This window comes from Acomys russatus, chromosome 28, assembly GCF_903995435.1.
Source record: "Acomys russatus chromosome 28, mAcoRus1.1, whole genome shotgun sequence".
In the NCBI taxonomy this organism is placed as follows: Eukaryota; Metazoa; Chordata; class Mammalia; order Rodentia; family Muridae; genus Acomys; species Acomys russatus.
Window position 1 is genome coordinate 26066821 of NC_067164.1, and position 22485 is coordinate 26089305.

Below are 22485 nucleotides of genomic sequence, written 5' to 3' on the forward strand. Positions count from 1 at the left end.
TCCAAAGTGACTACTCCAATGTCTTGGCTTTCCACAGTGTGCATATGTGGTTTCTCTCCAGTGTGAGCTAATTCACATCTTCTCCTTGTTGAAAAGAATGCAGAAGACTTTATCAAGTTGTTTGCAGCTTTTCTTCAAAGGGCTTTTCCCCAGTGTCTGCTTCCCTGTATTAGAAGGGGATTTCTAATACCCACAACTACATCGATTCAAAACAAGACCGTCTCTCCGATCTGTATTCTATTTTCGCTCAGAGCTAGCATCATTTTTTTTTTTTTTCATGGTGTCTGTTCTGGGAGAGCTAACAAAGAGACGAGTTTTCTCTCTTGATTTACAAGCATTCTTATTTGCTATGGACCGGTACATGTCTCCTTAAATGAGTTGAACTCAAAAAGCCTCGACCACACGTCTTACATTCATAGGGTCTCTCGCTGCTGTGGATCCGTTCATGGACCCGAACCTCAAAAAAACGACGAAAGGCTTTCCCACACTGCTTGCATTCATAGGGTTTTTCTTCACTGTGCATGATTTTATGTTTTCGAAGAGAACTGTCGGAGCTGAAAGCTTTGCCACACTGCAGGCACACGTAGGGCTTCTCTCCAGAGTGATTCCTTTCATGGCTCTGAAGGGAGGAAGAAGACGCTAAATCCTTCCCACACTGCTTGCACTTGTAGGGGTTCTCTCCAGAGTGCATTCTAGTGTGGAACTGAAAGGAACTGTGATTGTTGAAAGATTTCCCACACTGTTTGCATACATACAGTCTCTCTCCGGTATGAGTACTTCCATGTCTCTTAAGGTTGCCAGAGCTGCCAAAGGTTTTCCCGCAGTGCTTACACACGTAGGGCTTCTGACCAGTGTGAATGCGCTCATGCGTCTTCAGGGAACTGGAGTAAGTAAAGCCTTTCCCGCACTGTTTGCAAACGTAGGGATTCACACCACTGTGAATTACTTTATGCTTCTGAAACTGATACCAAAATGTGAAGGCATTCCCACACTGCTCACACTCGTAGGATTTCTCCCGGGTGTGCGTTAGCTCATGGGATTTAAGGTAACGAGAAGCGGTGAAGGCTTTCCCACATTGCTTACACACGTAGGGTTTCACACCAGTGTGAATTCGTCTATGTATCCGAAAGTAAGTAGAGTCAAGGAAAGTTTTCCCACACTGCTCACATACGTAGGGCTTCCCACCAGCGTGAACTCTCCTTCGTTTCTGAAGGCAAGCGGGTGGGGGAAAAGCTCTCCCATAACGATCAGGCATTAAGGGATTCTCACCCGTGTCAGTTCTCTGATGTCTTAAAAGGTTACCAAACCGAGCAAAGCTTTTCCCACACAGTTCACACACATATGGCTTCTTAACGCTGTGAATCTTTTCATGCCTCTGTAAAGGACTGGGCTGGGTGACACCGCTCCCACGCTGCCTGCACACCGAAGACTTCTTTGAACAGTCATGTTGTTTGTACCTTTGATCAGATCTGAGACAAGGACGGCCTTCTTCGCAGTCCTTGTTTTCAGAAGGTTTCTCTCCAGTGTGAGTGCTTTTATGTGTTTGAAGGGACAGAGGAGAACTGGAGCTGCCCCTAAACTGCTTCTGTTTATACAATGTCTGTCCATATCCCTGGTCATCATTAGGCTTGTGTCCTACCCGACGGTTCAGGGGCACACCCACAGGTGAGTGGCCAGCGCTTCCTTCTCCATACCCATGCTTTTCACATGTGACAAGTCCTAGACAAGATTTTGGGCTCACAGAATGCTCTGGAGTGCCACTGAAGATTTCTTCACACTGATGACTTTCTTTATATTCACAGAAATCCTCCACCAGTTGGCTGCTGGAAAACAAAAGAAGAGTGCATGACTCTTTAAGTGAGACTTTGTTTCCTGAAGATTTAACAAGGAAATATTGGGTTCATGCAGGGAAACAGTTTATACCAGGTTTGGACTGCGTGGTTTTTAAGTCTGCTTGAGGAGAGATACAACAGAAACAGTGGGATTCATGTGTGGTGAGGTCCGTCTCCTTGAGATGATTACATATTCACATCGCATTTCAACACAAATTTCCACCCACAATCTGATGCACATTTTGGATATGCAAGGCTATCAATCAAAATCACATTCCAAGCCGGGCGTGGTGGCGCACGCCTTTAATTCCAGCGCTCGGGAGGCAGAGGCAGGCGGATTACTGTGAGTTCGAGGCCAGCCTGGTCTACAATGCGAGTCTAGGACAGCCAAGGCTACACAGAGAAACTTTGTCTCAAAAAACCAAAAAAAAAAAAAAATCACATTCCATTTTTGTTGCTATTGTTGTTTTTTGTTTGTTTGTTTTTGAGGCAGGGTTTCTCTGTGTAGCCTTGGCTGTCCTGGACTCACTTTGTAGACCAGGCTGGCCTCAAACTCACTGATCCCCCTACCTCTGCCTCCCAAGAGCTGGGATTAAAGGTGTGCGCCACCACACCCGGCCCACATTCCATTTTCAAAATTCTTGTATGACCATGAAAGAAAATGACAGCCATTCCCCAACATGCCCCCGTTGTTGCACGGTATTTGATCCCACTGTGATCCCCGAGACTGGGAACTGTAAACACCTGTCTTCTGTTTGGTGCAGATGAGCCCTAACACACACCTTTAACCCAGGAGCTTTCTGTACACAACATGTAATAAAGTTAAGCACAAGTAAAGAGGTGGAGCAAGAAACCAGTTGACAGGGATTAAAGAATAGGAGGGACTTTGAGTTGAGGGGTGTTTAAGAAGTAGAACCCAGGCTGGAGAGATGGCTCAGTGGTTAAGAGCACTCACTGATTGCTCTTACAGAGGTCCTGAGTTCAATTCCCAACAACCACATAGCGGTAGCTCACAACCATCTATAATGTGATCTAATGCCCTCTTCTGGCCTTCAGGGGTAAAAGCAGGCAGAGCACTGTATACATAATAAATAAAAAAATTAATTAATAAATAAATCTTTTTTAAAAAGTAGAACCCAAGCAGAACATGCGTTTATCATCTATTGTTTTATTCTAAGCAGCAAGCATTGAACCTTCCTGATTATTAATGTTAATGTTCTATTAGAGCTAAGACCCAAACATCCTGCTATATTCCTTACTCTCAGAGGGCTGAGAAGCCCCCCACTGCTACCCTACCTTAATTCCCAGCCAATCAGCTTAAAGTGATTTGTCTAACTTCCTAGATACAACGGACAATAAATTTTTCTCAGTTGGGTGAACACAATGTACCTGAAAAAAAATAGTAATAATTTCTTCTGCCTAGTTGTGTGTTTTTTGTCCGTCCCCCCCCCCCTTTAAAAACTCACTTTGAAAATGGCTCAGGACACAGTCTGATTCCGGAGCTCAGACTGCACGCCTGGCTAGTCAGTTCCTAGTTAAGCATTCAATATTCTTTTTAACCTGAGTCTGGTGCTCGAGTGGTCAGTGTGCCACTATTCCTGAACCCTAGCACCATGTAGTTGAAGCAGGGTCCCTCTAAGACGTTCTGGGATTATAGATTATGTACCGTTTCTTGTGTGCGCTGGGAACTGCACTCAGGCCATTACGATTGCATGTCCAGCACTATAATAATAGTGTTTTTGGTTTCCCTGTATACCATTTTTTGTTTGTTTTGTTTTGTTTTTCGAGACAGGGTCTCTCTGTGTTAGCCTTGGCTGTCCTGGACTCACTTTGTAGACCAGGGTGTATACTGTTTTGAAAAGATGAGTCCTGGTCAGTTTTCTGTCAACCAGACACAACGTAGAATCATCTGGGAAGAGGCATCTCAGCTGAGAAAATGTCCCCAGTATATTGATTTCGGCAAATCTGTTGGGGCATTTGCGTGATCAATCAGTCATCAGTGTGAGAGGGAATGTGGGAATGACCCCTGGGCGTCAGGTGGTCCTGACTATATAAGAAAGCAGGCTGAGCAAGTCTCGGAGAGCAAGTTTCCTCCACGGGTCTCGGTCTCAGTTCCTCCCTCTGGATCCCTGCCCTGCCTTGGCTTCCCTTAATGATGGACTATGATCAGGACAAGCCAGATAAACCCTTCCCTCTGTCTACATAGAAGGCTGAGCCTCAGTTATAGTGGACCACACAACATATTGGAGACACCAGTAGGGTGAGATGACAACCCAGGATAATGACAAACGACATGGAGCTGGCATGCAGCTGGGAGAATAGCCACGTGCTGCTAGTAGGCACATCTGGGGAAGTGGAGCTTCCCAAGGCCTTGGGAGCTCGGGAGATGGAGTTTCAACTCCAGGTGTGGGAGACTGATGTTTAAACTGTTGGAAGTTAGTTTCGATTTGCTTGGATTGTGACTTTGCCCTGGTTCTTCTCCCTTGGAGCAAGAAAGTATATACTTTCTTTTCTTTTCCTTTCTTCTTTCTTTCTCTCTCTCTTTTTCTTTCTTTCTTTCTTTCTTTCTTTCTTTCTTTCTTTCTTTCTTTCTGTCTGTCTGTCTGTCTTTATTTGTTAATATATATAATATAGCAAGAGTCCACAGTTCAGAGACTTTTGAGACACTCAGGTTTTTAGGAGAACTGTGGAAATTTCATAAAAGTGTTTATGTTTTAAATTGCGATATTAACATGGTATCTGTAGGACAAACAGCAGAACAGGCCATGGTATGATACTAAGGTGTTTGCGTGTCACAATGATGAAGAGTCAATTTAGCTGATTAGTATTTTGTCAGGTAGACAAAACCTATAGAAATTTAGTTGGGAAAAAAAAAAAGATTCTCATTAAACTGGCCTGTATGCAAGCAGGTGGAACATTTTCTTGATTGATGATGAATGTGGAAATGTTCAGCCCACAGTGACCAGTACCATTCCTGGGTCCATGAACTATATCAAATTAACCCTTTCCACCCCGTGCTGCTTTGGCTCATGGTCTTGAGCACAGCAATACAAACCCAAACTAAGACATTGTGTATGTTATAACATTTGTATATAAGAACTGTGAAAATACATCATATGTGACATCATCGTTTTCTAGTTGTTTTCAGTATTGCACTATTTGACATCTCCTAGCACTGATGTTTAAGATACAAATTTTGGAAGAAATTTTCTTGAGATGAAAGTGATCTGACGCTTGATATCAAATGCTATCTCTTGGGAAAGAAATTACCTTAGTCTTCTCCAGAGCTTTTCATACTCATTTACAACCTTCTGTTTGCCCAACTTCTTTCCTAAAATGCAGACACAGAAAAATAATGACCAGTTATTAAGTAGACAAAAAGTACTGGATGCCACCAGCTCAATTCATGGTTAAGTGATCCCAACAGACATATTCACCACAGTTCCCTTTTCCATGTTCTAATTAGCACACCAACGCTGATAAGCTAGCAACGCTTGTCCTTTGTGGGCTAGGAAAGGCAGTGCTCATGTGTACCTATAGCAGCCAGGTTCCTCAAGGTCTCCTGCATCACATCTTTGTACAGCTTCTTCTGGGATGGATCCAGCACAGCCCACTCCTCCTGCGTGAACTCCACAGCCACATCCTCAAAGCTCACTGACTCCTAAAAGTACACACACACACGGCAGGGAAGTAAGCCTCCTGGTACTGTGGATGTACACAGAATTAATAAGAAGTTGACACAACACTGCGTTCCACAAGTGTTCAGGTTGTCAAGGTCATCACACACCTCTACTGCTCATGCAGACCACGATTCCCACAAACGCAAATGCTAAAAGTAAATGGGAGCTTCTGGAACAGAGACATCAAAATAGGACGAGCTCCTGGGCAGATAACTGTGCGGTTTCTCTCTCTGCACTGCATCCCTCTAACAACTTTCATCACAAATTCTGATTGTCTAATTCCCACCAGGGATTGACATCAGCTGCCCTCAGCATGTGTGTGTGTGCTTAGAAATGCTGCACAAAACAGCTCTGGTATCTGGGAAGTGAGATCTAGATGGACTCCCTCCCACCACAGCTGGAAAGAGGGTGGTAGATTTCTCAGACAGTTGATGGCAACGATACCCCAAGTTAGAAACAACATCCTCTTCTCCCTAAGAAAACTTCCAAGGATCTCACAGTCACTGAAGGGATTTGATCTGCTCAGAACCCAACCTATTCTCTAGATGAGTCTACATCAGCTGGGTTGTTAGACACTAGTACATATTTGTAAAGCCTTTTTTTTTTTTTTTTTTTTTTTGTGTGTAACACGAGTGCAGAGTGTGAGCGTGCCGCAGAGCTCCAGTGGAAGTCATCAACACCTTGTGGGATTCGGTTCTCTCTTTTTAGCCTAGCAATGGTTTTAGTCATTGAACTTAGACCAACAGGGTTGCATAGCAACTGCCACTTGGCCAATTCAGCAGGTCTGAAGTTAATATTTCTTCTTACAACTTGTTAGGAACCTGGATACATGTTCTGTGATTGCACTAAAGGCCAATATTAGAAAGTATATAGCTAGGTTCCTTAACCATCTTAATCAAACCGCAAAAAGGACTTAATGATGAGTAGTTTGTTTCATTAGCATCCTATTTGCTTTCTGTTGCTATCATATATCACCATGACCAACTTGGGCCATGCAACTTGAGCAGGAAAAATGTTTATAGAGTCACAGTCAACCATGGAAAGAAGATGAGGCAGGAGACTCAAGGAAGGAAAGTGCAAGTGAAAATTGAACGTCCTTGTACAAGTCCCACCTTCTCAAGACCTGGGATGCCAACACCCACATTGGACCAAGCCTTCCTACATCCATTAACAATCAAGGAAATGTCCTGAAGACATGTGCAGAAGCCAATAGGTGGAGTCAATTCTTCAACTGAGATTCCCTCTTCTCAGGTGTCTCAAGTTGATAAACAACTCGTCACACTATTTTTAATTGAGAATGCCACTGGATCATTAAACAAAGGGAAAGATGACACATGTCCTTAAACAGAACTTTAATTCACTAAATATCACCTGTATAATTTTGAAAACACACAGTAAGTAAAATATTTGGCTGGGAGGCAGATATACACACTTTAATCCCAGCCCTAGGAGGCAGAGGCAGATAGATCTCTGTAAACTCAATGCCAATCCGGTCTACAGAGCAAGTTCCAGCTAGCCAAGGGCACAAGGAGAAACCTTGTCTTGGAAAAAAGAAAAAAAACAAAAACAAACAAAAAAGTAAAATACATGACCGATTTTAATAGCTGCAAATAAGTGGCTATAATAAATGTCTACAAACAGTCCCCAATACAGAATACTATGCTCCATCCAAGAAGCCACAGGTTGCCAAATAAAAAGTCCAGTGACAAGTATGTGTTACTTTTCTTGAGCTGATGCTCAGGAGTGTCCCAGGGCCCCTATATAAACTCTTCTCATTGCTCTGGTTGCCCACTAGGTTACTGCTGAGGGAGACAAGCCATCAACACTCTTCACTGCCTATGAACCCTGGAAGCTACAGTAACAACCAGCCTGAAACATTAAGCCCACATGTGCAAAGGAATCAGAAACTTATAGGGGTAACAGATTGCATTCTTATTGGATTTAAGGCCCACTCCACAAGAGGAAAAACATGTCTGGTCCTGTAAATGTGACCCAGAGCTGGAGAGGTCACAGACCTCAGGAGTAAGTCTCCTATAATTCCACCAAATGGGAAAGGTCTCAACACCTGTCTCCACGCTCCTAGGAAGGGCAACACTTATCCTCATGAGAGCTGTGTCTGTGTGCAGTGGACAGTGATGAATGCAGGAACCCACAAACTGTCCATGTGAAGAGAACAAGAGTCTACAGAGTGCTCAGGCATGAAGGGGACATCTACACCATCATCTATCCCCAGCCCATAGCCCCAGGCTCAGGGAATATGGAGCAAGAGGGGGCAGAATGACTGTGAAAACCAGAGCTTGGGCTGAAACAGTGACCTCTGGGCATGTCAGGACTACATTTATAAAAATGCAGCAATTGTGTTTGTCTGGATAATGCCAAGCAGTCAACACTGCAGCATGGGTGTGAGAAGGGTAGAAAAGCCCACACCCTTGTTTGAGGAGCTATTGTTAGTTAATATTTATCTGCTGGGGGAGAGTCAGTTCACTTTAAAGTTGACCCTTGGTAAGTCAACTATGCTCCAGTGTATGGCCTAACAACTGCACTAAAATCTGGTTATTTAAAAAAAAAAATGGGTGTGTGTGGGAGGGGTGTTTAGGAGAAAGTTATAGAGTGTGTGAATATATTGAAACATTGTCTCCATGTATAAAATTCTGAAACCATAAATAAAAATAGTATATTTAAAACTAAATTACAGCAGGGTTTGCATCTAAGTTTTCTACATTGTTCTTATTAAAACTCAAGCCCTTAACAGAACAGACTTCACAATACTAGTCATTAAGACTATAAACAACAAAAAATTTCAAAAAAGACTATAAATATAGTAACAATCAAATTAACAGTTTAGCGCAAAAACTGACAAATTATATCTAGGTAAAAGTCTTAAAAGCTTTGAGAAATATCTTCCTAAGATATAATACACACACACACACACACACACACACACACACACACACACACACATTCCACATGTGCTTATGTCCTTTTATTAGAAACACACTACCACATTTGCTTGTAAGATCAGTGAGTTCCACTAGAAAGATCTACAGGATTTTCTGCTCTTGCAGAGGACTTAGTTCAAATCCCAGCACCTACACTGGGTAGCTAACTGTAGCCTGTGACTCCCACCTCTGGCCTACATACATAGGAAAAAAACCTAATCATTGGGGCTGGAGAGATAGCTCAGCAGTTAAGAGCACTGACTGTGCTTCCAGAGGACCTGGGTTCAATTCCTAGGACCCCACATAGCAACTCACAACTGTCTGTAACTCCAAGATCTGACACCCTCACATAGACATGCATATGTGCAAGCAAAACACCGAGGCACACAGAATGAAAATAAATAACTTAAAAAAAAAACAACCTAATCATTGTAATTCAACATAATTAGACAAAGAGTAGCGTGTCCTCACATGAGTTAGAACTTTGAAATTAGCCCAAAGACCTTCTAGTTTATAATAATTAAAATTTTAAAACAAAAAGTCCTTATCCTGCAGCCTTGTAGGTTAAGCTTGGGTGCCAGTCCTTAAGATAGGCTAATTGGAGAAACAGCAGTGATAAGGGACATAAGGTATTCTTTTCTCCTTTAAAGACTTTAGTTTTATTTTGTGTGTGTGTGTGTGTGTGTGTGTGTGTGTGTGTCCATGTGTGTGTGTATGGTTGTGTATATGTGTGTGCATGTGTGTTTGTGTGTGCGTGTGTGTGTGTGTGTTCAAGTGTATTGTACTCAGAGGCCGTGTGTGTGTGTGTGTGTGTGTGTGTGTGTGTGTGTGTGTGTGTGTTCGAGTGTATTGTACTCAGAGGTAAGCATAGCAATCTGGAGCTACAGGCAGCTCTGAATAGCCTTTCCTAGGAGTGGGGAAATGAGCCTGGGGCCAACACGAGATCAGTATGAGCTCTGAACTGCTCAGTATCTCTCCAGGCCCAGAAAACAAAACATTTTAAATTGAATGTGTCCATTTTTGGAGAAATGAAAAAGGGGGTCTGAGCTGTCAGGTTTGTGTTTGGGGGCTGGTGTGGTCTTCACATTATAAATTCAAACAGAAGTCAAGAACAACTCACACGCAGATAAGGTACCAACCATCTCCTTCATCATTACCGCACTGGTTTTTGCCTTAGTGTTGACGCTATAAGATAGCCAATTATTAAATGCTTATTATTAAAATAAATAAACAAACTAGCTCTTGCATGGCCCCTGCCTCTGAATTCAAATGTTTGCCCCAAGCAGGTCAGCAAGAGGTCACATGTCCAGGAAGAATAGAAACTGGAAGACTGGAGAGCCCCCCTAGCAGCAGGATAAAGGGGGAACCAACCAGCTGCTGGGGTCAGAGCCTCCGCGCAGCCATGGGGCTGGAAGACATGCTGGCACTGTGGCTGCACTGCAGGCAAGCTGTGTAGAGAGATGCAGGGTGGTGGTGGCCAGGAGGCTTCAGCTCTGTGAGGACGGGCTTCCTGGTGCTGCTGCTGCTTTTGAGTTACCTCTGCTGTGTGGGAGCAGCCCCTCCCATCACTCTGTTAGTAGCCCCAGTGCACCCACTCATTGGTTCACCAAGTGGCTACTCTGGGCTCCTTTCTGGGGTGAGTAGGTGTGTGTGGTGTTGAGCGCCCCGGGAAAATTCTGTCCCACAACAGCCCTAAGACCAATTTGTGGTGGTTTTACGAGACCCCGTTACTCTTACATTCCAAGAGAGGAGTAGATTTAACACAGGTCTGCGCTTTTAACTTCCCAGTAGGAACTGCCCACCACACTAACTAAAGAAAGACATTAAATGCTGTGGGTTTTGTTGCTTTACAGGACAAAAGAAAAAGATGAGGGTTTTGTTTGGTTGGTTTGTTTTAAGTTCAAGGACAATTCTCTTAGAGCTTGCATGAAAACCCACAGGGCAGGCGAGCTGTAAAATGCCAGCATCTGCATGGAAGAGAAAATGGAAGAAAGAAGAAAGGACGGCTGTACCATTATAGACTGGCAGGACGGTCCACACATGGTGGACAATCAGCCAGATACAAGGAAACCAAATTATTGGAGGGAAAGTCTAAAGCATTAAAAGAAGCTTGCTTAGCAGAGTAAGAACGGGGGGGGGGGGGGGGGGGGGGGTGGAGAAATTGTCACAGTGCTGTGAATCATTCTGAAAAGTGGGTAGTCAGTCTTACCTGCTCCATGTCTGAGGTGCATGCGCTACTGTAAAAAGATTCTTTTTAACAGTTTCTTCATTAAACAAAGGACTTAAATCTCTAATGCATTAGTTAAGTTGCCTAAGAATAAGTATGTGGGCTGGAGAGATGGTTCAGAGTTAAGAGCCTGGCTGCTCTTCCAAAGGTCCCAAGTTCAATTCCCAGCAACCACATGGTGGCTCATGACCATCTGTAATGAGATCTGGTGCCTCTTCTGGCTTGTAGGTAAAACACTGTACACATAATAAATGTATAAATCTTTTTTTTTTTTTTTTAAGTTTTTGAGACAGGGTTTCTCTGTGTAGCCTTGACTGTCCTGGACTCGCTTTGTAGACCAGGCTGGCCTTGAACTCACAGCGATCCGCCTGCCTCTGCCTCCCGAGTGCTGGGATTAAAGGCATGTGCCACCACACCTGGCTAAATGTATAAATCTTTAAAAGAAAAAAGAGTAAGTACATAAGACTCCTGGCAAGTCTGTGTGTCTCAGGTGTATTTCAGATACAATTTTATGTTTTTTTACTAACACGTGAACTTGTTCAAATGAGGAGGGGGATGGCAGCCGCTGCAGCGATGGCTCAGCTCTTCAGAGCACTCACTGTCCTTGCAGAGAACTTGGGTAGTTACAACTGTCCCTAACTCCACTGCCAGGGCTTCCAGTCTGTACCTTCTTCTTGACTCCAAAGGCACCAGACACGCACACAGAGCACATACAGACCTGACGCCAAAACATACACACAACAAAAATAAATCTTGGGGAAAAATTAAATTCTGTCAAAGCAAAAATGACAAGAATGAATTATCAAGTTAAAAAAATAAGATACAGACATGTTAAAAGTTATATATTCTTGTTTTGGTAGAAAAAAAGTGAGAGAGAAAAATCTTCCAGATGAGAAAAATTTAGGTTTTGATGACAGCTTTGCCACTGATTAAAGAAATTCCAAAATGGAAATAAAAAATTTCAAGATAAAAATCAGAAAGCTTAAACCTGCCACAGGGACTAAGGAAGCTTTGTTTAAAGGCTAATAATAGACAAAACTTTAAAAGAAAGGCAAAACTGCCAAGCATGGGGCACCCACCTTTAATCCCAGCATTAGGGAGACAGGGGCAGAGGGATCTCTGTGAGTTAGGCTACTGTGAGTTCCAGGACAGCCACGGCCACACAGAGAAGGCCTTTTTTTTGTTCCTTTTGGTTGGTTGTTGTTGGTATTGGTGTGTGTTTCATTTTTGTGTTTGATTTCTGTGACAACGTTTCTCTGTGTAACAGAGCCCTGGCTGTCCTGTCCTTTTTTTTTTTAGATCAGGCTTTGAACTCACAGGGATTCACCTGTCTCTGCCTCTGAAGTGCTGTGATTAAAGAGGCGCACCACCACACCTGGCAAGAAACCATCTTTTAAAAAATGTAGAATAATGATATGTTATTGCTGAATTTCCCGCGGTCAGGATTAGTTGATACTTACTGATCACTCAATGTGCTGGTTACAAAAACTAATATTATCTTCTTAAAAGGATTCTAAGATTCTTTCCAATGCAAAAAAGCTGCAAGGAGATGGTGAGGGGGCTCAGTGGCTAAGAGCATAGTCTGCTCTCAGAGATTTGAATCCTTTCCCAGTATTTGTGTTTCGCCTAACTCCAGTTCCAAGGGATCTGATGGCCTCTTCTGGTTCCAAAGACACTGCACTGCACTCACATGGTGCAAAGATAATCATGCAGGCAAGACACCCAGAAACAGAACAACTTTTTTTTTTATATATAGCTATAAAGCTATAAAAGCTGGAGAGAGTCCAGGGTTTAAGAACCCCAGTTGCAGCCGGGTGTGGTGGCGCACGCCTTTAATCCCAGCACTCGGGAGGCAGAGGCAGGCGGATCACTGTGAGTTCGAGGCCAGCCTGGCCTACAAAGGGAATCCAGGACAGCCAAGGCTACACAGAGAAACCTTGTCTCGAAAAACCAAAAAAACAAAACAAAACATAAAAATAAAATAAAATAAAAAATTTTGAGACAGGGTTTCTCTGCCTAGCCTTGGCTGTTGTCCTAGGCTCACTTTGTAGACCAGGCTGGCCTCGAATTCACAGCGATCCGCCTGCTGCTGCCTCCCGAGTGCTGGGATTAAAGGCGTGCGCCACCAAGCCTGGCTAAAAATAAATCTTAAAAATGGGGGGTGGAGGTGGAATTCCAAGGACTGGAGACATGGCTCATTGGTTAAAAACGCTTTCTTTTTTCTAACAGACCAGAGTTTGTTTCCCAGCACCCACTACTCATAACTCTAGCACCAGGCATCCAACAGCCTCTTCTGTCCTCCTTGGCTACCCACACGCATGTACAGGCACACACATATAGGCAGGCAGGCGCACGTGCACACACACACACACACACACACACACACACACATAAAATCTTTCTCCATATAACATATTCTGATCACATCCCCCCCCCACTCCTCCCAGAACCTCTCCACCTCCCTATCCAGTCGACTTCATGTCTATTCTGTCTCCTTCTCTACTAAACAAACAAAAAAGGGAAAAAGCAAACCAAACCAAACCAATAAGAAGCACACAGAAAACATGGAGTCAAACCCTTCCTCCTCAACGAGCAGGGATCTATACTGAAGAGGTGGGAAGCTTTTTTTTTCCCCTCAAAGCCAAAGGCAGTGGATGACTCCAAGGAACCAGCATCTTCCAAACACAACAGGACTGACACATGAAGGGGGGGGGGACGGGTCAGCACCTTGGCCTGCACTGCTTGCCTATGCAAACCCTTGGTTCTCTTTAAGCTTTGGGGGCGCACTCAGGGGCTTCCTTGATCTCTTTGCTCCTCTTCCAATGGGCAGACACTGAATGGATCTTTGATGCTTTCCACTCTTTTTATTGGCTTAGGCCTGACTTAGGACACAGGTTGGGAAGCCAAGGTCAAGGACACAAAAGCACCTGTCTGTTGCTGACATACCAGGCTCCAGGCTCTTGGGGCCACTGTAAGATAAATGATGTTACAGGTTTGGGAGGAAGAGAGCTGGGAAGAGACCCATTGAGTGAGCTACAGCCTGGAGCCCCAGGCAGCCATGTCGAAGCCCTGAAGGGAGGAACTGCCTCTGTTCTGCGAGGATGAGGAAGAGTTTCTTGCTCAATAATGTTAGGGTGGCGGCAGGAACGACACCCAACCTCCTCCGGCACTCAAAAGCAGCCTTTCTCAACCTATGGGTCACGACCCCTCTTGGGTGGAATAGTACAAGGTTTGTATATTATTTATCCTGCAGATCTGATGTTTACATTACTATTTATAAAAGTAGCAAAACTGATGTTATGTAGTAGCACCTAAAATAATTTTATGGACAAAACCAAAAACACCCAGCCAGGCATGGTGGCACACACCTTTAATCCCAGCTCTTGGGAGGTAGCGGCAGAGGCAGGCGGATCTCTGTGAGTTCGAGGCCAATATCAGACATCCGGGACTATGAGAGAAACTTTGTCTTAAAAAAGAACACCGCAACACGAACCCCTCCTGCTCTCAGGGCACTCAGCCTTCCAGAGAAGATGTGGTCCCTCACTGCTCCGATAAATCAATCTCAGTCCTTTGAGGTTGAATCTGGCTGCCTCCCTACCTTTTTTTTTTTTTTTTTTTTTTTTTAACATCGAGACTCTCAGATGCTCTGGGTAGCTGCTTGCTGAGGCAGCGCACGGGGTGTGTCGAGACGTCTCCTTCACTATCTGTGCAGCTCCACCTCTAACTGTCCCAGGCCAACTCTCAGGGTTGGTTCCCCACAGCCCTCTACCCACACCGCCCAGACCGCAGAGGCGCCAGCTGAGAAGCCCAGCTGATCCGACCCGGCACAGCACTGAGCACTCACCCAGGCGCAGCACCGCGGCTCTCCCTTGCCCGCCCAGCTCCACCCGGCGAGACCTGGGCAGCGCGACCCGGGGGAGCCACGCGAGGCTCTGCAGACTCAGCTGCCTTGGAAGGCCCGTTCCCACTGCGGTCTCCGCGTACAGCATCTTCCTCCCCACATGCGAGATGCAGGCCGAACGTACCATTTCCAGTCCCGGGCTGTCCTGGTGTCCTCCTGCCGCTCCTGCTGCTGACAGTGAAGGCGACTTTGAAATCTAGCTCTGGCATCTAGGATGTACTTCCTAAGAACACAAATATGCCTAATTTGGGAGGTTAAGGAAACAGACCTAGGTCAAGCAAATTCCCTCACCAAAGAAGCATACTCCTTATTGGACACTTCAGGCACCAAAGTAATAACCTTTATTCTGATAGGCCAGTGAGCCCCAGGCTCAGGTCCTGGAGAGCTAGTGACAGAAGATAAAAGTTCTACTAAGCGAAATAGTAAGCAAATTACACACTCTAGGTCCAAGCGTTCTATCCCTGTCTGGGGGGGAAAGTGCGTTTAAGCATAATTCGTCCTGTCCTCCACTTGCTGGTAACAGTGCACAGTGGTCAATTCTTATTTCTTCCTTCTCAGAGTGGGGTCAGAACAAGAATTTAGGCATTTCCAGACTCACTGGCAATAGAGGCAAAGGGTTGCCTTGAACCGGATTAGGAGGAAGTACTTCATTAAAGGAACCCCCCTACATCCACATCGCTATGTCCCCACCACCCCATCTTCTGGCTGTCTAAGACGTTGGGAAACATTCCACCAATGGAATTCACAAAAACAGGCAATCTGACTTGTCTTTCATCTTACGGGGGGGGGGGGGGCTCTTCTCCCCCCTCCCCCCACCTCCCGCCAAGAGAGAACAGTTTATCCAGAAAGCCCGTATCTGCAGCTGTTGAAGCCAGGACCTCCCCACCCCTGCTCTCCACTACAAAGTTTTATTTTCAGACTCTGTGTGGTGTGTTTAGCTTTGGAACCCTCATTTTCTCAGACCAATATAAGCCTGCTTTTGTTGTGTGTTAGTCAGGGTTCTTTAGCATAACAAAACACACACACACACCACAACATACACGCACGCACGCGCGATATATTAGAATGATTTACAGGCTACAGGCTGTGATCTAGTCCAACAATGGCTGGCTATGAAAAGAAAGTCCACCGGGCAGTGGTGGCACACACCTTTAATCCCAGCACTCGGGAGGCAGAGGCAGGTGGATTGCTGTGAGTTCGAGGCCAGCCTGGTCCACAAAGTGAGTCTAGGACAGCCAAGGCTACACAGAGAACCCCTTTCTTGAAAAAACAAAAAGAAAAGAAAAGTCCAAGAATGCAGTATTTGCTCGGTCCACAAGGCTGATGTTCAATTGTAGACTTCCAACAGCAGCCGTAGTGCACATTAGATCTGGATTAAACATATGTTTTCCTGTCTCAAGAGTTGGATTAAAGGCAGGTTAAAAAAAAAAAATCTAGATTATAGGTGTGTTTTTCTCCCTGAAAGAGCTTAATTAGATGTGTCACGTTGGTATTCAAGAACCATCAAAAACAGCTGTTTCCAGGTCAAACTGACAACAGCTTTCATTTTTGTTTGTAGCCTTATTTCTTATTATAGTGCTATTTTTCTCACTTCAAAATTTGAAATGAGGCAGGTGCTTTATCGATCCCTTACTCAACCAATAGCATAAAACCACACAAGCAAGCAAGTACTATCGTTCAAGTCACCGAGTCATGGAGAAAGTAGAATTTATAGAAAAAAAAATGGCTCAAAAAATAGCAAAAAAAAAACAACAACAACAAACAACAAACAAACAAACAAAAAACAACCACATTAAAAATCAAGGCCTTGCCTGGGCGTGGTGGTACACACCTTTAATCCAGCACTTGGGAGGCAGAGGCAGGTAGATCTCTGTAAGTTTGTGTGTGTTCGAGTGTATTGTACTCAGAGGTCAGCATAGCAGTCTGGAGCTACAGGCAGCTCTGAATAGCCTTTCCTAGGAGTGGGGAAATGAGCCTGGGGCCAGCACAAGATCAGTATGCGCTCTGAACTGCTCAGTATCTCTCCAGGCCCGGAAAACAAAACATTTTAAATTGAATGTGTCCATTTTTGGAGAAATGAAAAAGGGGGTCTGAGCTGTTAAGTTTGTGTTTGGGGGCTGGTGTGGTCTTCACATTATAAAAAATGAAACAAAACAAACAAATAAAACACCCCCAAAACAGAAATGTTAAACAACAACAAAAAGAAGAAGTCAGCAGAGGAAAAAAAGAAAGAAAGAAAGAATAGACCCAGTTTAACCTCAGTGCAAAGAGAGAGAGAGAAGACTTTTGGGAATCTCAGAACATTTCAGCCAAAAAATACTCAGTATCCCAGTTTACAGTAGAATGAGCCTTTCAGGGCCTGAGAAACAGTGTTTCTGGTAGAGACTAGGGAGGGAAAGTGCCTGACTTTATCAGGCACAGAAACTCCTTTTCCTTCCTTCCTTCCTTCCTTCCTTCCTTCCTTCCTTCCTTCCCTTCTTCCTCCCTTTCTTAGAGTGCAGGGTGAAAGATAAGCCAGATTTTGCAGGAAAAGGGAAATTGTAACCTCCACGTTCTGGGGCACATGATGGGGGCTGGTTGCTTTCAGGGAACTTCATAGGAGGCATATTTCTTGAAATCTTGGGCCTGTCTAATGGTCCTGGTTTGGGGTAGGAGTTTCCTTTGGTTGGTTTCATACAAATGAGGCTTATCCTAAGTCCTGCTGTTTTGTTTTCAGACTCCATTTTGATCATAAAATGAGATTAAGTTCAAATTCCCAGGCTCTAGAGGGAGCTGATGGCTGTTGTTTTTTTCCTCCCCAAAACAATGCTCATTCCTAGCCATGAAAGAACAAATGATTCTGATTGCTGGAAAACTGTAACTGTAACTTGGCACAGATGTTTGTGATCTTCAACCTCTGTAACATTCTGGCTTGGGGTCACTGTTCATCTGCAGAATCTGTTCTTCAGCCCTCATCCATCAGTAGCAGCCTGACTCTTTTTTGTCACCTGCTGACATACTAAGATAAACATTAAAAGACAGTCATCTACTGAGTCTGTCCTGCTGTCCCTGACCTGTCAGGCTTTGCTGCGTAATTCAAATGAAGCCCTTGCTTTGCTGGACTCCTGTGCCTGTTTTAGATTTACAGACCCCAACACTCTCACCTAAACCCTTTCTCCACAAAACCCACATCTTTTTTTTTTTTTTTTTTTGGTTTTTCGAGACAGGGTTTCTCTGTGTAGCCTTGGCCATCCTGGACTCACTTTGTAGACCAGGCTGGCCTCGAACTCACAGCGATCTGCCTGCCTCTGCCTCCCGAGTGCTGGGATTAAAGGCGTGCGCCACCATGCCCGGCACAAAACCCACATCTTAAGAGGCTTTTTCTAAGCCTCACTGTCACAGAAACTTTGTATTTCAAAACCAAAACACTATCAGGAAAGCACCACTCCCTCCATAGCCACCACTTCAGCAACATCTGCACCTAGTTCCCTGCGTTCCTACTTCCCCACTCAAGTCCCACAGCTTCACACAGACACCTTTTTTGAGACAGAACTCACAGGGATCTGACTGCCTCTTCCTCCCTGAGTGCTGGGATTTGTTTTTATATAGAAAGAAATTCCCAATCATTTGATTTTACCAATGAAGACTCAGGAGCCAGACGCTGGGGTGAAAGCCTGCTAGCTTAGAGAGGCAGAGAAAGCACCCAGCTGAACTTCCTCAGAGCCAATGTCCCAGAGGAAAAAGCCTTTTTTACTCAGCTCACATCCCAGGTGGAAAAAGGCAAAAGCTAGCAAGCTAGCAACCAAAAGCTCAAAGCTTGCTAGCTCACTTGGCAGTCCAGGAGGAAAAAGCCAAAAACTCCTTCTTCTCCATGCTGTCTTAAATACCCTTCAACTCAAAGTCCCCCCCCCACTTTTTTTTTTTTTTTTTTTTTTTTTGGTTTTTTGAGACACGGTTTCTCTGTTAGCTTTGACTGTCCTGGACTTGCTTTGTAGACCAGGCTGGCCTTGAACTCACAGCGATCCTCCTGCCCCTGCCTCTCCAGTGCTGGGAAGGCGTGCACCTTTCTGTTTAGTCCTTCTCAGCTGGTTGCTTGCTCTACTCTTGCCCCGGGTTAACTTTATTTTCTCAAGTACAGAAAGCTCTTTGGATTAAAGGTGTGTGGTAGGGCTGAGCCACACCATAACCTCCGGTTTACAATCAACAAAAAGGTCTTCGATTTAAAGGTATATGTTAGGGCTGAGCTACTCCACTACTAGCAACAGGTTTTTACAGTTCACAATCTCCAGGCTCACAAAGGCAACAAATTTCTTGCAACAGGGATGTGTGTGTGTGTGTGTGTGTGTGTGTGTGTGTTCTCTTATTGATGCCTGCTTTAATCTTTAGCATAACCAAAGCCACTTTAGCGTCCATTTTGATCATAAGGTGGAACTGAGTTTGTTATCTCCTAGGCTTTGCATGCCTGACATAGGACTAGCCCTTTTACTTACAATTCAACACTCATTGAATTGTTCTGCTTGAGTTAAAGATAAATGTATGTTCTGTTGGAGTTAAGTTGAAGTACCTTGCTAGGTTCCTTTCTCACAGAAAAAGTAGGGAGCTGGAAAGCCCCCAAGCTCTCCTACCACTTATCCCAGCCAATCTGCTTAAAATGCTTTGTCTAGTTACCTAAGCACAATGTACCCAGAATAGGATTGATTCTTCTTGTTTGATTAGGCAGAATAGAATTAATTCTCCCTGCTTGGGTATAGTCTTTTTCCTTAAAAAAAAAAAAAAAAAAAAAAAAAAAAACCACTCTGAGAATGGCTTAGGGTCACAGTCTTGGCTCCCAAATCCAGAACTCTGTCACTGAGCTGTCAGATTTTGATAAGTGTTCAATAAACTTCTATCTATCTGAGTCTGGTGTCTGACTGGCCAGCGTGCCTGAACCCCCAACAAGTTTTTGCTTGTTTCTGTAGACATTGAATGTCTGCTGGTGTTCCTCTTCAAAAACTCTACCCTATACCTCTCTTTTATGACAAGACTGAGATTTGGAGTTAAGATTTGTCTTGCTAGCATCGAATCAATAATTCTTTTATTATAACTGGCTTGAGTCTATGGTCTCTCCCCAGTGGTCAGAAACTGCCTCACAAGGAATCAGTCTGATCTCTACTCCTTAAACTCTATCTCATATTTATGGCGTTTCTATGTGAGGTATGTGCAGTGTTAGATCAGGATTGACGAGGCAACATAAAATATAAGAGAGCAGGCAGGCATCTCCAGAGGCAGAATTGTTCTTTAAGCAAACAATTGGAATACACCAGTCTCCCCTTGGGTGTGGGGACGGTGTGCACATAGCTCAGGGCCTTGGAGTTTTATGGGTGAAAAGGGGAAGGGTGGAAGACTCCATCTTCAGATCAGTTCCCCTCACATCTCCAGGTGGTGGACAGCAGCAGGAGTGGCAGTCGCTTCTGAAGGAGTTATCAGTCAAGCCAACTTTCTTGTCCAGAGTTTCCTAGTCTACCTGAGTCTTTTAGGTCCTTTTCTTTCTTTCTTTCTTTCTTTCTTTCTTTTTTTTAAGGCTGGGGGTGGGGGCACATGGGATACGATGGTTGTTGAAATGATCTCTACACAGTCCTGGCACTCACTATGTAGATCAGGGTGGAGACCTAACTGCCTCTGAGACAGTCGGGCCCAAGGGCAATTCCTTTTTTTTGTTGTTGTTGTTTGTTTTTTGTTTTTTTGAGACAGGGTTTCTCTGTGTAGCCTTGGCTGTTCTGGACCCGCTTTGTAGACCAGGCTGGCCTCCACCTGCCTCTGCCTCCCGAGTGCTGGGATTATAGGCATGCATGCACTACCACGCCCGGCTCCAAGGGCAATTCTTTTTTTTTTTTTTTTTTTGAGACAAGGTTCCTCTGTGTAGCCTTGACTGTCCTAGACTCACTTTGTAGACCAGGCTGGCTTTGAACTCACAGCGATCCCCCTGCCTCTGCCTCCCGAGAGCTGGGATTAAAGGCGTGTGCCACCACGCCCGGCCCCAGGGCGATTCTTATTCAAACCCCCACACCTTGCATTTCTTCTTCATTATTCTGATTCAAGTATCTGCTGAGATTCAGGATTTACCTACCCTGGGGCTCTTCTGTTAAACTTTAGTCAAATTATCCTTCAGTTTCAATTTGCACCCAATCTTTGTGTTCTTTCATTAGTGAGACTAAGAACCCTGAGAGGAGCCGGGCGTGGTAGCACACGCCTTTAATCCCAGCACTCGGGAGGCAGAGGCAGGCGGATCGCTGTGAGTTCGAGGCCAGCCTGGTCTACAAAGTGAGTCCAGGACAGCCAAGGCTAACACAGAGAGACCTTGTCTCGAAAAACAAAACAAAACAAAAAAAAAAGAACCCTGAGAGGGGAGTCCAGCATCAGTGATGGACTGAAATCTGAGACTGCAAACTAAAATGAAACATTCTGCCTTTGATTGTTTCAGTCACACATCTAGCCATGGGACTGCCTTGAACATGCCTATGCGTACTTGTGTTCAAGCATGTGTTCTCATTGTGCTATGCACACACCTAGTGGACCTTCAGGATGAAATGAGAATTCTATTTCACTCCAAGAACTGGCAAGCTGATTTTTCACATCAGCTGCAACAATCTGCAATCTCTGTAAAAGGTAAGAGGATCCTGATTACTCCACATTCACTCCAATCAGCACTTCCTGCTTCCCCTTTCTGGATGTTAAACTTCCTGCTGGGTATAAATTTGCCTTCCATCATGGTTGTTTTTTATATTCTCCTAATTCTTAATGATATTGAATGTCTTTCCAGATACTTTGTAACCAATGAAATTATATATTTATTTTATTTTATGTATTTATTTATTATTATGTATACAGTACTCTGCCTGCATGTGCACCTGCAGGCCAGAAGAGGGCATCAGATCACATTATAGATGGTTGTGAGCCACCATGTGGTTGCTGGGAATTGAACTCAGGACCTTTGGAGCAGCAGTCAGTGCCCTTAACCTCTGAGCCATCTCTCCGGCCCCTATATATTTATTTATTTATTTATTTATTTTTTTTTGGTTTTTCGAGACAGGGTTTCTCTGTGTAGCCTTGGCCATCCTGGACTCACTTTGTAGACCAGGCTGGCCTCGAACTCACAGCGATCCGCCTGCCTCTGCCTCCCGAGTGCTGGGATTAAAGGCGTGTGCCACCACGCCTGGCTTATATATTTATTTTTTAAAGATCTATTTATTTAGTGTGCATTGGTGTTTTCCCTATATGTATGTCTGTATGAGGGTGTCCAATCTTCTGGAACTGGGGTTACAGACAGTTGTAAGCTGTCATGTGGGTACTGGGAGTTGAACCTGGGTCTTTTGGAAGAACAGCCAGGGCTCTTAACGACTGAGTCATTTCTCTAGCCTCAAACTTATTTCTTTAAGTAGGATATTATATGTATGTCACATCATCAGGGGAAAATAAAAACGCACACAAAAACATGATTCTAAGGGCTGTAGAGATGGCTGAGCAGTTAAGAACAGTAGATGCTCTTCCAAGTACCCAGGTTCAATTCTCAGCATCCATACCAAGTTCCAGGATACCTGACACCCTTTTCTGGCTTCTGTAGACACTGTACACAGGTGATGTACAGACATAAATGCAGGCAAAATTCCCATACAAAACAATAACAAAAAAGTTTTTAAAAATATTGTTATAAATAAACACTAGAGATGTGCCTGAGAGAATAGTAGCAATGATTACTTTGCATATTCAATTCATGTCTGTGATCATTTCTGTTTGTGTTTTTCTTTTATGGGTGTGTATATGAATAAGAAAGCATTTAACATGATAAGAGTAAAGGCAAAAAACACAAATGTGGCTTTCAGAAGAGAAAAATAACTCCTCCTTCTCCTCCTCCTCCTCCTCTTTCTTCTTCTTCTTCTTCTTTCTCATC

The 22485-nt window shown here is 44.2% G+C and overlaps 1 protein-coding gene across 1 annotated transcript; it reads right to left on the reverse strand.

Annotated features, from left to right (window-relative positions):
• Positions 1-318: 318 nt before the first annotated feature.
• On the reverse strand, positions 319-14880 carry LOC127211040 (zinc finger protein OZF-like). Its single transcript, XM_051170867.1, has 4 exons — positions 14704-14880; positions 5367-5493; positions 5103-5163; positions 319-1823 (listed from the first exon to the last, which is right to left on the reverse strand). The coding sequence occupies exons 1-4, from the start codon at positions 14704-14706 to the stop codon at positions 341-343; spliced, it is 1674 nt and encodes a 557-aa protein (XP_051026824.1). The 5' UTR covers positions 14707-14880; the 3' UTR covers positions 319-340.
• Positions 14881-22485: the final 7605 nt, after the last annotated feature.

What these genes read in the sequence shown, in the direction of transcription:
- LOC127211040 (XM_051170867.1), bottom strand. An exon ending in GAGGAACCTGGCTGCTATAG is followed by an intron (nt 5,164 to 5,366) that starts GTACACATGAGC and finishes TCTGCATTTTAG; the next exon opens with GAAAGAAGTTGGGCAAACAG. An exon ending in AAGCTCTGGAGAAGACTAAG is followed by an intron (nt 1,824 to 5,102) that starts GTAATTTCTTTC and finishes TTTGTTTTCCAG; the next exon opens with CAGCCAACTGGTGGAGGATT.